This window comes from Notothenia rossii (assembly GCF_949606895.1).
Source record: "Notothenia rossii genome assembly, chromosome: 11".
NCBI classification, from domain to species: domain Eukaryota; kingdom Metazoa; phylum Chordata; class Actinopteri; order Perciformes; family Nototheniidae; genus Notothenia; species Notothenia rossii.
The window spans coordinates 7,474,788-7,492,881 of record NC_136910.1 but is presented as its reverse complement, the minus strand read 5'-3'; the positions used below and the strand labels follow the sequence as shown (position 1 = coordinate 7,492,881).

The following is an 18,094-nucleotide window of genomic DNA, read 5'->3' as shown; positions in this document are numbered from 1 at the left end:
CAGGCGTGTCCATATATGTCATCTCTGAACATTAACAAGTGTAAGTAGCCATCGAGGTGGTGCTGAACTGTTGAACTTGAATGCGATCCTGCGTGGCACAACATCACGGGCTCCCTAAATAGAGCCGGGGCCCGGGCCCTTCGTCCTTCTCCCCTGCAACGGTCAACAGAGTGTCGGCACTTGTCTCTGGGGGTGCAGCGATATGGGTTGAGATGGAGGTCGGGGGCTGAAATGCGTCCACAGAAAGACTCGCAGCAGCTGTCCAACACTGAGCCCGGGCCCGGGCCGTGCCTCGGCTGCATTAGGATCACTCACTCTCTCCATTTCCATGTAAACTGGGATGAAATGACGGGAGAATGGCATCCTTGACAGCTGTAGACTCGTGAACCTTTGCTGACCTGAGGCCAGGGCCGGCACTGCGCTGATACTCATCACATCCTGATGAAACCATCCCCAAAGTTAGGGTTCAGTCACCTTGACCTAAGCTAAAAATGTTGCCTCCAGACATGAGTTTCACAAAAGAAATCTGACTTTTTAAACTGTTAAACGAACAGAAGGGCGCTCAGGAAGCACAGACCTTAACCAAGAGTTCCATGAGTGATAAATGATCCACGTATCAAAAACATGACTCAGATATACTCCAACTTTGTATGGGTTTTACGTGGGATCATGCTACAGGCCAGTATTATGTCTGAAATCCTCTTGACAAACAGGCAAACAAACCCAACTGAAAACAGTTCCTCCATGGCTGAGATAATAAACAAAAAGAAGGGTGCTCTGGAAGCCAAGACCTCAACCAAGACTTCCATGAGTGAAAAATGATCCGTGTATCCAAACCAAAAAAAAAATCAGGTCAGTATTTTGTTGAAAAACACACAAACAAACCCAACTGAAAGCATGACATCCATTCTGACATTGTAAATAAAAAGAGCTTTCCTCCAATTGTTTGTGTGCGATCATCTTAAATCTGTGTTTGTGTGCTTGCCTTTCTGCTTGCCAAACTGCACAACCCCCCCCCCCCCCCCCCCCCAGAGTGTGTGTGCATCATGCCTCAAACTAAGTTAAGCCTTCCTTCAGATGAAACCAAATCATGCATTCAACCTCTCTAACAGGGGAGCTGCTCACAATTACCCAAGATGTCAGATCACTCGAGTTAATAACAATAATCACCCCTGAGACCTGCTCTGCCATTGGTCGATTCAAAGCAACTGGGAATTAATTACCAGCTATGTTCCCTCTTATTGCTATCCTGGAATTAAAACCCATCAGACACCTCGTATCTGATCACCCCACCGACCGCAGCATTGATACAATCACACTCGCCTTCATCATTACCCTTCACCCATCCCACAGCCTTGTCTATTAAACCAGGAGCCTAGTCACTTTCCCTTCAATCCGCCTGCGTGATAATTGGCCTCGGTTTGAAAGGTCTTACTCTGTCTGTCCAACTCCACAACCCATTATTCTAATCTGGAGATGTGAAATTGCCTATAATTTCCCCTGATGCCCCGTCACTTGCCTCTTCTTCCCCCGGCCCGCTTGTCTAACAAGGCACATAATGATCAGGAATGGGGAAAAAGGGCACGAGGCTGTATGTGTATATAAAGAAGGAGATGTTAATGTAACACATTGCTTGCCGTTATGTGAGAAAACCAGCTCCAAGGAGAGAAAACACACGGCTCTGATGTGGCTTTTGTTCTTCAGAGAAACACACAGCTGGTGTTGGAGCTCCTGAACAAGGCTGCACCTCTCTAAGGTAAGACAGGACTGTGTGTGTGTGTGTGTGTGTGTGTGTGTGTGTGTGTGTGTGTGTGTGTGTGTGTGTGTGTGTGTGTGTTAAAGCTAACACAATTCTCTGTAAGTTTCACTGTCCTTTCTACGAGGACAAGACAAGTCCTTCACAGTAAAACTACCTTCATTTATGTTGATTCGTTTTTGCTGGATGACTATATAAAAAGTACATTTTTGCTTTATGGAGTCGTCCTTTTTTACCTCTTGCTTGGGAGAGGAAGGATTACCAAGTTATTTAATGCAAAGCAATAAAATAACGTGTGACTTTGCAATTAATAGAAATCTTTGACCACTGGAAACATATTTTTGGTGCCTTGTAAACCGCAAGGGCTGGGTACAAGGTGTGAGGATAAAGAAATCATTTGATCACTACGAGATAATTGATTGAGATTAAAAATGTAAGAAACACTGTCACAGATTGGATGTCATGACCCTTTAAATGACACCCCGCTACACCTGTAATACAAATATTCTGTATTTTAAAAAGATTCACAGTTTATAAGTAATATAAGGAAAGGATATCTCCCTAACAACAGCGTGCATGATTGTTTGGTTATTGCTGTAAACCCTGTGTGGGTGACATCAGATTGTACTTAATGTCTGCCAGACATGCAGCTAACAGAGCAGAGTGATGAATGGTGAAGACAAAAATAAGTCACTGGATGTTTCTTTATCCACTATCCGACTTCATTAATCACAACTCTGCTCCTCATTCAATCAGTGGCACCAGACAGGATTCATGCAGTGTTTGCAGATATATAAACAGATAACTCTCCGTGTTTAAACAATGCAAGTGCGATAATAGGCAATTCAGCGCAAACGGCTGTAAATCAGACGCCGTTTATTGGAGGAATAGCGTTCACCATTTGTCATTTAATAATGACAACAGCGAGTTTTCTGTTTGAGATCACTCCAGACGAGAGTGGAGGAAAAGATCGTTAAAATACTGGTTTGCACGTATGTTCTCGTGTGTTCTTATCCAAGGTGATAAGGACATTTGTTTTAAAATATACGAACTTTAGATGTTAAACATGTTTGTTTGAGACATAAATTATAGATTAATATTTAAAATATGTTGAAATATCAAACTGTTTTGTTGTTGCAAAGACATGAACATGCAGAAACAACAGTTGGAAACCACGTGTGTTCATTGGTCCGTGCGTCAAAGTTAAACAGCGAACCACTGTGCGTAAAGATGGCACCCCACCTCCCCTTTAGTTCACCACGATGGGAACTATATTTTCGCCGATGAAAGCCTTTCAGATTTCATGCAATTATAATAAAACATGACCAAAAATATTGACACTGGGGAGGATCTAACCAAACCATATTTTTAGTTATTCCTTGAAGGAATCAATCAGCAGGTGTTTTGACAAAACGTTACGAAACCCAAGCAGTATTTTAAGTGTTCTTCCATCGCGTCAGGAGTGTTAATGGACGAAAGACAGCTGATGTCACAGCTATGAATTATAGCACGAGCCAAGCTGTGGGTGGTTTTGCTCATTACAGCAAGCCAGTCTCGCTGTACTATGTAGGCCTACAAGTTTATTCTAAGTCTTGATGCCATAAATCTATATTCATTTTTCACAGTTTGATCGATAAAATCACATCAATATTCGTCTTTAGAAATACTGTCTGCAGACCCCTCTCGGGCACATGTTGGACCACACAGATGAAAGCCAAAAAAGTAGACGCATCCACACAATATATTTTTTTGAAAGTCTTTATCCAGAGTCCCATGTTAAACTGCACACTTAGTCCACATTTCAGAGAGTTCTGCAGCAGAAGTTGCAGCGATATAACCTAAAAAATATATATATTTGAAACCTGGTCGAATTTTGCTGTGTTGAATTTAATTCCAAAACGCACACGAAATACACAGAATATAAACAAGATCTATTAAAAACACACATTTAAACACAATCCAGTTCTGAGAGGAGGAGGAGGAGGGGGGGGGAGGCCTCGATATAGAACCAGGAAGTTCATTGTGAGGCCCGCGCGCCACACCAATAACAATCCACTCACATCATCTGAGGCCGGGGCATCGCATCCTGGTGGGGGTGATGGTGGTGGTTTGGATACCAGTGACCAAAAGTGTTCATGTAGTTGTTCGGGTGCATTTGGGCCCCTTTGTTCGCCATGGAGACCTCCCAGAGCTGGGGGAGGCCGGGGGAGCACGGGGAGATGGAGCTCGTGCTGTGGAGATGCTCCCCCTCTGACCCACTGCCATGCTTCATGATCTTTTTATACTTGGATCGCTTATTCTGAAACCATATTTTCACCTAAAAAGAGAGAAAATGCGCATAAGTGTCACTGCGGTGAAGAATCAGCACTCATAAAAACAAGATTATACTGCAAATGGCCTTTTATTAGCGTATTTACCACTCAATTAAACGCTTTTGGGCATCAAGTGAATATTGGGAGGGCTTATTCTGAAACCACATTTTCACCCAAAAAGAAAATGCGCATAATTGTCACTGCGGTAAAACTGCTGCTAAATAAGTTACATTGTTTAGATTGTGTTAGTTGTGGGCTGGCCTATCAAAGTAAACTGACTTAAATCTTTATATTAATATTGTATATTCAATAGATATGGTATATTTTCACTGTTGACACGTAGGCCTACTGATCTGTCTATCATGTCTATCATGACTTTCAGTGTTTATAAATATATTTGCTTATTTATTTTGTATTTGATGTATGTTTTTAATTCACATTGCTTGTCTATATGCTGCTGAGACAAATTAATTTCACAATAAAAGTATATCTTAACTTTATCTTAACAATCAGCAATAATGTAGAGGAAAAATACCGCACGTGGCCTTTTATTAGCATATTTACCGGTCAATTAAACCTCTTTGTGCCTCAAGTGAATATCGGGAACAATAAAAGGCTCATAACTCTCCTCTTCTTTGTGTTGTGTTCCCGCAAATCCCAGGCCTGCTCCCGCTGCATTGTTCGCCATTCAGCGTCATGTTTAAGTGCCATTAAAACTGAGCCCTCTTATTGTTCGGTGCTTTATGACTCCAATGGAGCACGAGTGTGACAGCAACAAGCCGAGACTAAACGGCATTGTGAAATTAAAACACAGCCCTAAAGGGTGCTGTGGTAGGACGCTAAATATTTCTGCTGATTCCAAAATAAGATGGCTATTTTTACACGAGAACAATGGTGGGAATATTTATAAAGTGCGTTAAAAGGGCCAAATAAAACACTCTATAAAGATCAGAGGAACAAAAGCATGTGAGATCATTGTTGAGTTAGAGAGATTAAGAAAAATATGCACGAGGCAGTTAAGATGAATGAGTTAGTTTGTTTATCTCTTATTTTGAAAGTTTAAACAAAAGCCAAAAGGCATCAAAATACATTTTTATGTCCAAGTTTAGAATAAGAGGACAACGACACGTGCACCTGTCTCTAACATATGCATACTCATGCTCGTCAAATTATTCCCATGATGGCTTTTTTCTTTTAAATGTTCAGCATTTCCAAACGTGTTATTTACACAATGCGAGTAAAGACGTCTTTTCACAAGTGTAATTTCAATTAATTAAAAAGCGGTAAATAAATGACAATAAAGGTTATAAGGAAGTGTATTATTTGTAAAATATTTTAAAAGGTGACACACCGATTTCTTCAGACCTTTTTCTTATAATAATTGTGTAACATGTGCCTTGCTTCATTCTCAGAGAGCATTTCAAGGACCAGGGTTGACAAAGGGAATACAGCCACGAAATTAAGCACAGTAAATAAGACCTGCATTAAAGGATCGAGTTACAAATCACAACAATTTGGTTCCTCATTTGATCTGCTCAAGCTCCTTGATCCTTAAATAATGCAGCAATAAGAGGTTTCCTTTCCTAGTGTTTCAACATCCACTTTCTCTCAGTCATATTGGATTTAAAGTTGGTTTTAAATTAGATTAGATTAACTCTACATAACATTTGCCATTTAAGATAGCCATTACATTTTAAATATGGGAGTGCCTGGTATTTCTGGCAGAATAATAGTGAGATTATTTAACAAACGTATTTTTTATTAAATAATAAGTATAGGATTATATTGTGCATATCTTTGACCCCACACTCTATCTGCTACTGCAATACTTAAGACTATAAAAATGTTGTAAAATAAAACTGTACAATATTTACTTTTTTACAATGTATTAATGTTATTGGCTGCTATCTCTTTTGATACATTCACTTACTACTATCCTGCTATTTTTCGTACCTTTAATGTGTCTTACTTTTAATTATATAGTTTAACGTTTTAAAAGTGAGCTTGTCTTTTTATTTATTATGTTAGCAAACACCTTTTGGTTCTGTATTTTATCTGCATTGTCCTCTCTGCAGGAGCAATGTTCATTTCCCCGCGGTGGGACGAATTTAATTATATTTTTCCCTGATGCATTCAGGAGCCCATGGTGAGTTCAAGGCCCACCTGAGTCTGGGTGAGTCCCATTTTGGCCGCAAGGTCCGCGCGCTCCGGCAGGGCCAGGTACTGGGTCTGCTGGAAGCGCTGGTGCAGGGCCTGCAGCTGCAGACTAGAGTAGATGGTGCGGGGCTTCCGGATCTTCTTCCCCTTTCCGTTCAGACGGATGTCCCTGCCTTCAATCACCGTGGACTTCTCCCGCTCTGCTGAAGGGATAGTGGAATAATGGGAGGTTTTAATATTTATCTTTGGGTCAAAACTAAAATATGTAACATCTGAGAGTATAATAAGACAACAACATCTGGAACAACATCAGCATGGTTTTAATTTTGCATATTTACTACAAATAGGAATTATAATGCCTGACAGGCTCCACACTGCATGCTATAAACACATCATTCCAGGGCCTTAAATCCCTGAAACATGACTTTGAACTAACTATCATATCAAAGCTTCACAGTGCTTTAAACGTCTAGTTTTATTAAATCACACAGAGATGAAAGGCCTGCTGTTTTCTGGAATGGTTTTCTGGAATGTTTCGCTAACATTGAGGGTAAAAGTTATTGAGGTATGGGGCCATCATTGAAATTACCCAACACAAATTATCGTCAATAAAAAATAATGGCAGCATGTGCCTTCATCATATAACAAGAAGATGGAGCATCCCTGAGAGGTGGTGGGTTGGCTGCTAGGCCTTGTTTGGACATGGTGGTGACGTCTATGCCTTAATTTTACTTTGAATACACCATATTCAATATGACAGGGGGAATAACTCATTTTGATATACCTAAGCCTACTTAACATTCAAGTGATTTTTCGTACTGCGAAAATATTAGGGGGATTATCGCCCTGTGCGTAATTTCGCATGGGGCCAAATTTAGAGTGTTATAGCCATTAATGATACAGTTTAGAACCGAACACTTGATTTGACTTCCATTTGACTTTCCCACATACCTGTGTGCTCCAACCTGCCGTGGGCCAGGCTGCTGCTGTTGCTGTGGTTGTTGTGCTGGTAGGACATGTACGCGGACGGGGGATGAGAGTTCCCAGCGCCGGGGTAGGCGTATCCCAAAGATCGGCCATAGGACGCGCTGCCAGGAAAAGGACTTTCGTGCTGGGAATGTCCAGCAGCATGCACACCATGAACGGGGTAAATATGAGAGAGTCCCGGGGAGTGCTGCTGATGTCCCAGATGTCCGTGGCCAAATTCTAGGAAGGCCGATTTGGAGGGGTCTGAGGCATTCAGACTGTCAGGAGGCATGAAACCCATAGACATCATTAGCTAATACGCGAGTCCATAAAACCGTCGCTCTGAAGACGTTCTCATGAGTTCTCTCGGTCAAACTCTGAACAAATCCACACTTAAGTCCAACGCTCTTCTGGTGAAAACAGGTTTCCCGCTGTAATAAGTTACAGAGTGCATGTTCACAAGTGTTTTAAGAGGCAAGAATAATCGAATAAAAGCGAAAGCGATCCTTCTTTACATCATTGGAGGAGCTGACATGGCTTTCAAACACCTCCTGCCTGCGGAGCCTCACACACTCTGCTCGGTCTCTGATTGGTGCTCAGCAACCGGCTGTCACTGGAGCTCCGCCATTAACCTCATTAACATGGGGGCCTCCTCCTTATACATTATGAAAATGTTTGGCTATATGTAGAAATTGTATTTGGGTTTTCTAGAATGCCATCAAGTTGATTATTCCATTTTGTTGAAATACTTAAAATGTCAGATTTCATATTATCTTTATTTCCTTTAAAACATACCTGATTTATAAAAGACGTAATTAGGGGCTTAAGGCTTATTTGATTTTTGATTTCATTTCTTACTTGACACGTTTTTAGTTTTTGCAAGTGACAAATAGTTCAATAATCAGGACACAGATTTGCCCAATGATATTAGAAATATAATATAAAGGGGATTAGGAGTGACATTATATGCATCTACAATCTGGATAACAATTTCACAAAATAGTCTAATAATAATAATAATAATAACTTGTGTTAATAACTCAAATAACATTCTTTTTTTTCTTGTTTCGTTTGTAAAATTGACACTCCCCTTAATACTCTTCAAAAATATCATTTATATTTCCGTTATTTCAATCATAGTTTTGAGTTGTAATCATTCATAACGTTTTTGGAAACTAGGAATTGATTCAAACGAAAACTACAAACAGGTGATTTTATGATTTTCGTCATTGTAATTAAATATTAATATAATTTAATTGAGGTTAATGAAAGATTTACGTGACCTATTATAAAGTTATAAAGTCACGGTGACTCTAAAGTCTCGCGATCACTGAGAAATCATCTCCTTTTTTTAGCAAGATTTATGGACATCGCCGGCATACTTTTTTTTTTAATCAAAGGCCCATATGTCCACAGCATTAAATGCTCACATTCTTTGTCAAACTCAGGCTTGTTTTCACGGAGGACAGCTATAAATTAAACAGTTTATACCCTCCTCAACCCCGGTTTCAACATAAATCAGACAGATTAGGGGGTAACTGTACAGTAACCATCATTACAAATCAGCATCAGTGCATCAGGATATAAATTACACAAAAAGTTGGATTTGTACACTTTCAAGAGAAGAACAAACATGGAAAAGGTTGAAAAGCAAAAGTAAGGCTCTTCAGTTGATGTACAAGTTAAGATGATCACTGGTTCTTTTTATTCTTTAGGTTCCCATTGATGCACCAAAAGGTCTTGTCTGTGTGTCTTCAATACAGATATACACAAAATAATTAATAACACAAAACGTGGCTGGAAAAAAAGCTTAATTGTTTATTTTACTTCTTAAAACGAATTAGGATGAAGATTTGAACTTGAAGAAGACAGAAGAATGAAAAACTCTGAATGCTTTAAATTCAATATAAAATACTAATCCAACACGTCACTATTTCTTACTAAATGTCAGGCTTTATATATATTTTAAAAAAAAAGCAAACATAAGAGAAGACAGAGTGGCACAGACTGCAGAGTCAGCAAACACAGGGTGCATGTGAATATTCTGCGGGGGAGAAAATAGTGACCAGAGGCTCAAAGAGCAGCCCTGTCTCCATTTCTCACCCCGTATTGACTCACTCTCAAGCAGAGTAAATCCACAACACAGTGGGAGGAGAAAAAGAGTGGATTTCCTGCCAGCAAGGCTATATTTCCAGTGAGGACAGTGACCATGTGTTGCAGTTCGATACAGATTTCTGTCAGCTGAATCATATGCAAGCTGCAGTGAAAGTGTTTGGTGGGTTGATGGTGGTGCTTTGCTGCTGTCCAACCCCCTCATTTTGGTCATGTCCTACCCTGCCTGCAACTACTGGGAATCCCAAAAGAAGGCCTTCTGGGGGCTGGGCTGCTTCCCGACTCCCCACAGGCCTCAGCCAAAGCAAGCCAGCCAGAACAAAGCCACATATTATTATCATAGTCAAAATGTCGGTCACTAAGAAGAAAGGTTGCGGAGAGGCCAGTTTCGTGTTGTGGCCGCGAGATTCACACATAAAGCCTCACAGCTGGAGATCATCACTGGGAAATTATATCGTACGGTGGCTAATAGGAGCAGCATTATCGGTGATGGGATTATGGGAGCAGTATTTTGCAAACAGTGGCTGACTGCTAAAGCAGCAGGTGGTTAACTTTAGAGCCTAAACTGAAAAAACTGACTTTAATTAAATGGTTAGGTTAGTTGAAAGTAATAATATTAAGTTGAACCTGATATTTAAACGTAATAGTATTGCTTTCAACTAATACAGTTATCTGAACTCTGTTGACATGATATATTTAATTAGAGTCAGTTATATGTCATGAATGGGAAAACAACCTTTAACACAATACCCTAATAAATGGACTGTACTTATATACATACTAATAACAACGGGTGCTAATAACTCAAATTAAGTTCAATGTTTGACTTGTTTTGTTGATAAAATTGGTGCACAAAGACACATATTATAGTCAAAATGTTAGTCACAAGGAAGAAAGGTTGCAGTTTCATATTGTGGCCGTGAGATTCACACATAAATCCTCACAGCTAGGTGATCACTTGGAAATGATATCAAACTGGGCTATTAGAAGCAGCATTGGGATTATGGTGGCAGTATTTGGCAAACAGTAACTGATAGCTAAAGCAGCAGGTGTTGCTTTCAGAGCCTAAACTGAAAAAACTTACTTTAATTAAATGGTTAGGTTAGTTGAAAGCAATAGTATTAAGTTGAACCTAATATTTAAACGTAATAGTATTGCTTTCAACTAACCAAATGCAGTTATCTGAACTCTGTTGATATGATATATTTAATTAAAGTCAGTTTTTTTCAGTGTATGTCATGAGTGGGAAAACAACCTTAAACACAATAACCTAATACCAATAATAACTGGTGCTAATAACTCAAATTAAGTTCAAATTTGTCGTTGTTTTGTTGATATAATTGGCGCACAAAGCCACATATTAAACAAAAAAGGTTGGTCACAAAGAAGAAAGGCTGCAGTTTCACATTGTGGCCGTGAGATTCACACAGAAATCCTCGCAGCTGTAGATCAGCACTGGGAAAATATATCGCACTGGGCTATTAGAAGCAGCATTGGGATTATGGGAGCAGAATTTGTCAAACAGTGACTGACAGCCATAGCAGCAGGTGTTGCATTTAGAGCCTGTGTTATGAGTGGGAAAACAACCTTTGTGGGCGTACAGTTCACAGGAGAGTCACACTTTTTGACTGATGAATGGGATCAGGGGGGCCAAATTAAGATAAAGACTAAGCTTTGAAGACTCGGAGGCCTATGGGCGTTTGTGCACGGCTCCTTGTGAGGCGCTCCAGCAGCTTAATGCAGAGGATTTGAATTCTGGACGTGAATATGTGTCGAAACCGAGCAGGGCCAAAGGTGTGGGCATGAGAGGTGGGACGGGGAGAAAGCAAAGTGGGGAGGCTCTTTAAAGGCTTGTAATTATGTCTGTATTGCGGCGGGAGAACAAAGGCGAGCCCTGCAGTCATAGGGCAGGGATGAGTCCTCGCTGCCCTAACACACACACACGCAGGGATGATGTTTAAAACAGTCATACTCCTGAATGCAACCCAGACTCAGTGGCGTCTACTCTGCTGCACACACTCCGCAGAGGTGTGTCTGACAAAGGCGTGTGTTCTGCCTCTCACACACGCAACCCCGTCGAGTTTGTCCATCAAGCAGGTCTGATGCAGGGTGACAGCATTCTTTGTGTACAAACACAGAGCACATTCCCAGGCAACTGCTGTGATCTTCCCCACTGGCACATCATGTTTTACAAGTAACCCTGAGTAGCTGAGGCCCGTGCTCTCGTACTGACGGGCCTCGACCCCTGCAGGAGGCCGGGATTCATCATCACAGCTCAGCTCGCCACATAATAGATAGGGATTAAGACCCACATGTCGTATTTCAGCAGCGTACCACCATGAGGTGTGGTTTTCACACAATTATCCCACCAGAAACGCATCAATCTGTGGCCAAGCTGTGAGAAACATGGAAAAAAAATAGCCCACTTCGGCACAAAATGAAAACCAGATATAGTTTCAGTCATGTTTTGGATATGTCCCCTTTTCCTTCTCCATGCTTTTCTATCAAAACATCCCATTCTGATTCAAGCTTTTGCTGTATCTGTCATTGCAACACCTTCCACTGACTGCACACTGTTATCCAATCCTTCTGGTGACATGAAAACTAAATAAACAACTTCTGCACAAGATGAAAATCAAATCATGTATTATGACTTTTGGATATGTCTCCTTTCCTATTTTTGCTTTTCTATGAGAATCACATTCTCATCCAAGCTTTTGCCCTTTCTGTCATTGCAACACCTCCCACTGCAAACTGTCTCCCAATCCTTCTGCATCACACAAAGCAAACAATATGTTTTTTTTCTTCCTCCGACTGTTTTGTGCCTCAGGAAAAAGAAGACAGTGGAGGAGGAGCCGGAGCAGAGCAGAGGATGAACGTCCTAATCTGTCCTCCAGGCGCCATCACAAAGAAACACTAATATCTGCACTGCACGGCCAGCGTCTCATTCCACAAGTGCAGCCACGTTGCTGTGTGTGTGTGTGTGTGTGTGTGTGTGTGTGTGTGTGTGTGTGTGTGTGTGTGTGTGTGTGTCCACGAGGGCCCCGTGAGTTCACCGGTGTTACATGATCAACGTCACTCATGCTTGAAGCTCTTGGCACACACAGATCAAGTTTGGGCTCAGCTGATTAAAAGGAACACACCTGTTGATTGCGTTCTTTCATGTCGTGTAATTTACTAATTCATGTAATGTAATCTCTATTCTCCTTCTGAGATCTTTTTATATGACTGCAATACATTGGATTGACTGATTTATTGTGTTTAAAAATAAATAAATAATTACCTGCTGTTGATGTGGCCTGACAGCAGTGGGAGGAGTTTATGTCTGGTTTAAGTTCTAACATCCCCATTAGCTGAGTCTTGTCTTTTTGGATTTAATTTTAAAATATTCAGCAAATGCCAAATATAATGCGTTGAGTTTTCAATTTTAAGATAACAAGTGGAATATACCTCCTTTATTTTGAAATTGTAACACTAAGGATTTAATTTTTGGATTTTGCAAAATTATATATATATTTTGTATAAAAATGAATTAATGTATTTGATGTATGGATATACATTTTGCCATTTTTTACCTGGAAATTAAAAACGTTAATATTTCCAATTATCTTGGACTGTTCAATTACTTTCGAATTTTAACCTAGAATTACAAATTGACAAATTGAAATAAGATCATTCATAAAAACATGTTGTTTTTATTGTTCTTTTAGTTCATTCAATTTGATTATGTTTATACTTTCTTCCACCTTTAAAGATTGAAAGATTTGAATGCATGTGTTTCCCAATTTGGGATCAATAAAGTAACTATCTATCCATCTATGTTGCATTTCCATAATTATTAATAATTCATTTCCAAAAATGTTGGAACTAAAGGGAAAGCTTAATATGTCATTAAAACAATCAGGCACAATTAATAATTAATTAAATCCAGCATTTGTTTGTGCAACTGTAGGTCTCCAAATAAGGAAATAGAGAAAATGTCATGCTTAGTAAATAACTATATTATTTTTGGGTGATTTAGTTAGTTTGGTTTAATTAAACGGTGAAATAAAAAGGCCCTCTGCATGCACGTGCACCTTATCGGGAATTTTCAAACCGCATTTTATTATTTGTTAATAAAATAAAATAATAATTGCACACACAAAACATCTAATTAATAAATCCTCTAGTTGTCACTTTTTTGGAACAATTAAAAAGACAAGAAAATTAGACCGAGCCCTTAACGCACAACAAAACAAAAATTGGACAAAACAAAATCAATGAGTCCAAAGCACACAAACAATTAACCCCTAAGACTAAAAGTGAAACCCGGTGCATGGGAAATGGCGGCGTGTGTCTGGTCTTCTGGCTCTGGATTCATCACTGTGGCATAATGGTTTCCAGCCGGCGGGATGACAGCAGCATCGCGCGCGCGCGCACTGTTAGACTTAAACTTTTAATTGATTGGTTGAACATCGTCTGGAATCCTTTACCGTAATACGCGTCTATAAGCCCCTGTGCTGCAACCCGAGCACCTGATTTAAACGGATTCATTTGGAGAGGGACCGCTCATGTCTAAAATATTGTTGATTTTTTTCTTTCCTTTTCTAACCTTCCTCAGCTGTCTGGTTGCGGCTTAAAGGCGCATTTGGTACCAGTGGGGGGAGAGCGCACACACACACACACACACACACACACACACACACACACACACACACACACACACACACACACACACACACACACACACACACACACACACACACACACACACACACACACACACACACACACACACACACACACACACACACACACACACACACACACACACACACACACACACACACACACACACACACACACACACACACACACACACACACACACACACACACACACACACACACACACACAAAAATCATGCAGTAACATGTCCACATAGAGAACCACTGAAGGAAAGTAGCATTAGTGGAGAAGTACTTAAAAAGTGAAAAAACTGCAATCTTAAAATAATCCAAGCAAAAGTCCTGAATTCAAAATCTTAAGCAAAAGTACAGAAGCTTTATCAGCCAAATGGCCTCCAAATATTAATAGTGGAAGTATACTGCTCTTAAATCTCAGTATATGTTATCAAAAAACATCATATTTACTTGTTTTTTAACACTAATAAATAGATGTCATGTGTGTATTAAAAGATAGATAATTGAATTTCCCTTGGATTGTTAACGTATGTCTTCCTCTTTATTTTCTAAGATAATTTTAAGTAAAATGTACCTAAAGTATCAAAAGTAAAAGTGCTCTTTTTAAAGTATCATGATATATATTATCATATATTTAATTTTCCAGTTTTTTTTATCACAAATAAATACATGTAAGATACTTTTTATAATGAGTTTTTCAATGTGGGGGCAATTTTGGATACTTAGGAACACCAGGGTTCATACTGTATTACATCAAAACATTCATGTATTCTTATGTGAAAAGTAAAAGTGTAAAAAATGAAATATTGGCCTCTAAATGGTAATGGAGTGGAAGTATAAAGAAGCAATACATGGAAATACTTAGGTAAAGTATGCACAACAGTACCTAAGTACAGAGTAAATGTACTAGTTACAATGCCCCGATGGATAGTATGGGGGTGCGTTGTGTTTCTTGAGTTGCTAGTTGTTCCCCTGCCTGCTCCACATCTGGAACAAAGAAGCCAGTCTGGGTCTCTACCCTTGGTGTTTACAGCTCTGTTGTTTTTTCACACTCCTCACAAAAATCTTGCCCAAACACACATTCCAGGCTCCCCAGCTCAACATGGGGGGAAAAATATACTATATTTTTCCACTGTAAATCTTTGCCCCCGGTGCCAGAGGGAAAAGGCGGTTAAAATAAACAAAAGCTGTAAGCTGGCACGAATCAGCGGGGCGACAAGAGGGTGGCAACGGCGGCTGGAGGAGTGGCCGAGAGACAGTCGTCTCCGTGAGAGGATCCTGCTGGTTGGGTTGGCACATGAGATCATCTGGGGTCAAAACGGCTGGGGGAGTGGCATCTCAGGAGGCTTTTGACGTAACATTCCTGCAGGGTTTTTTAAGGGCATCTACTCAGGCCATTTGTGAAGAAAATGATGTTTCAGGCCATATATCTCCTCTAGAAACAATATAAAATAATTCACAATGTCTACAAAGGAAGTAGAAAGGCCTTTAGGTTCAACAAGCTGGAAATAAAATAATTTAAGGACGCACTTTTATAGAGTTGTGCTGTCATTTTCTCTCTCTTAATAGCAGATGAGCGGGAGGTGGAAATACTGAACATACCGGAGAATGAATGAATGATTGATTGATTGATTGATTGATTGATTGATATACACACACACACACACACACACACACACACACACACACACACACACACACACACACACACACACACACACACACACACACACACACACACACACACACACACACACACACACACACACACACACACACACACACACACACACACACACACACACACACACACACACACACACACACACACACCGAGGTTTAGGTTTGCCTGTGGAAGACCGGTTTACCAGGTCCAGGGATTATCCATCTGAAGTTACCGGCCCCTCTGGGTAACGCGAAGCCCCTTTTGTGGTCTGCAGGGCAACAGTGTGCGAGGCAAGCGTCAGTTTGAAATACCAGAAGTTGATGGGGGGCCTTGACGTGCCTCGGAGGATCATGGGACATCTGTCCAGGCTGCAGGATGGGTCATCCAGGCAGTTTAGTGACAGGAAACACACCATCTTCCACCGTTTAATCCGACATCAAAAAAGGGATCTGTGAGAATTTAAGGAACGTTGTGACCTACGTGTCAAAACAAGTTTCCAGCACACACCTACAGCAGCTCTCCTTTTATGCGTGAATATGCTTTGAAATAATATTTGGCCAGATATAGAGCTGGCACAGCCGTGAGGTCAAAGCCCTTTCTTTATAGCTCTTCAATGGGAACAACTTGACGGGATCAAGTTCAGCCCTGACAACAAGCCCTGGCTCTGTCAAGTGTTAAGTTCCATTGTGACCTCGACAGGACACAATGGCCCTGCAGCACTCAGCCTGCACAACGCTGCCTATCGGATGACAGCGTTTCTCAGAGGAAAATCTGGCAAACTGATATAAAGATATGTTTCTGTAGAAGGTATCATTTGGTTTTGTATTTAGATAAAACGCAGCATGGGAGAATTCCTCAGTAATTCAATGCAACAGTTAGTAAAAGAAGAATTGGAGATGGCTTGATGTTTTAAGGAGATAATTATCTAGTAACAAGTTTAATGACTCATAAAGTAACTCAACTGAAGTGGAAAATTGATACTAACAAAACAAACGTCATAAAAGTGTAACCCTTTAATCTAAGGCGCTTAACTAATAACACCACTTTGACAAACTTGTTTCAGGTAAGTTGAACAAAATATATAACAAATTTAAGAAAGCTGCTCCTGAGAATTAAATGTATTTATAATAAGTTACAGGAAGCAAAATAAGGCAATAGTTACACCATTTGTTTATCCCCTTTTGAATTGATATGCAAAGTAAGCAAACACAGTTGGCTATTAACCATAGCTATTAACATATCCAGCGGTTAGGGAGCAAAGTAAGCTTTATTTGAATGCACCTCCAATATCCAGCTCCCTTTTTGGTCTCCATCAACTCCTAGAAGAAAAAAATCTAGCTTAATGCTGCACAATGTTCACCAGATAGTCAATTACTTTGTCTCTTTGCATGCTGTTGGCTGCTGGGCAGGTAGCACACAGTATTTTTAGAGCTTTTACACTGAAATCAGCTCCTGTACGTGCCTAAAAACAGTGCAGACAGAATCAAAAAGGTAGGTGTTGGCCCGAAAACCAAAACAAAAGCCTAGACACGTTGTGCCTCTCCACCTCTGTTCCTTACTTGCTACCCCTTTCCCTCAACCTATCCTAAGGGAGTCCATGTACGTAGACACGTTAGTCTAGCTGCTATAGGCTTAGACTGTCGGGGGACACCTTACTTCTTCCTTCTGTACCTGTGTACTCTCATGTTCCGAATAACCCAGCTTCCCCCAAATTTCTTTTTCGTGTCTATCTACGCCGGGATCCTGAGTCGTGGCTGGTCCTGTTGCTGTGGTCCTGTGTCCGGGATCCTGAATCATGAGTCCTGGATCCTTAGTCCTGAGTCCTGGATCCTCTATCCTGAGTTCTGGATCTGAGTCCTGGACTTCGAGTCGTGGCTGAACCTGTCTCTGCGGTCCTGCCTGACTCTCATCATACTACTTCCCTGATGGCTCCCACAGGATTGTTGACATCCTCGAGGATTCATCTTCTTATTACAGACACATGCATTTCCAAAACATTTGGTCTACCTACGCTGTAAAATGTATTGTCTCTTCGATTTACACACGGCATCTATTGCACGTCTGTCCGAGAGGGATCCCTCCTCTGTTGCTCTCCCTGAGGTTTCTCCCATGTTCCCCTTTAAACTGTGGGGGTTTCTCTGGAAGTTTTTCCTTGTACGATGTGAGGGTCTAAGGACAGAGGGTGTCGTATGGTCATACTGATATTCTGTACAAGCTGTGAAGACCACTGAGACAAATGTAACATGTGTGATATTGGGCTATATAAATAAACATTGATTGATTGAAGCATCAGTAAAGCTCTGTAAAGCTGAAGATTCAGTGCATAATTACCTTCACGTTTTTCACAACAAGCAACACCTTTCACATGGTAGTTTAGTGATACATTTCTAACAAATAAATATTGATTAGAGCAGCTTTAACTACACCAACAAGTCCCTCCCCA

At 40.5% G+C, this 18,094-nt stretch overlaps 2 protein-coding genes across 3 annotated transcripts in view; both read right to left on the bottom strand.

The window, feature by feature from the left end:
- itga3b (integrin, alpha 3b) overlaps positions 1-18,094 on the bottom strand; it is a 130,908-nt gene that overhangs the window by 57,426 nt on the left and 55,388 nt on the right. The gene's annotated exons all lie outside the window — the stretch shown is intronic.
- On the bottom strand, positions 3,628-7,804 carry dlx4b (distal-less homeobox 4b). Of its 2 annotated transcripts, none has more exons than XM_079660269.1 (3): positions 7,177-7,804; positions 6,232-6,428; positions 3,628-4,073 (listed from the first exon to the last, which is right to left on the bottom strand). In XM_079660269.1, exons 1-3 carry the CDS (start codon positions 7,499-7,501, stop codon positions 3,813-3,815), a joined length of 783 nt encoding a protein of 260 aa, XP_079516395.1. In that variant the 5' UTR covers positions 7,502-7,804; the 3' UTR covers positions 3,628-3,812. The 2 variants fall into 2 exon arrangements, with proteins under 2 accessions (XP_079516395.1, XP_079516396.1); XM_079660270.1 differs by having other exon boundaries at positions 6,232-6,425.

Excerpts from the sequence above, each read along its gene's own strand:
- dlx4b (XM_079660269.1), bottom strand. The coding sequence starts at position 7,501 with ATGATGTCTATGGGTTTCATGCCTCCTGACAGTCTGAATGCCTCAGAC. Across the intron at positions 6,429-7,176 it reads CGGCAGGTTGGAGCACACAG|CAGAGCGGGAGAAGTCCACG; the intron begins GTATGTGGGAAA and ends CTATCCCTTCAG. Across the intron at positions 4,074-6,231 it reads TGGGACTCACCCAGACTCAG|GTGAAAATATGGTTTCAGAA; the intron begins GTGGGCCTTGAA and ends CTCTCTTTTTAG.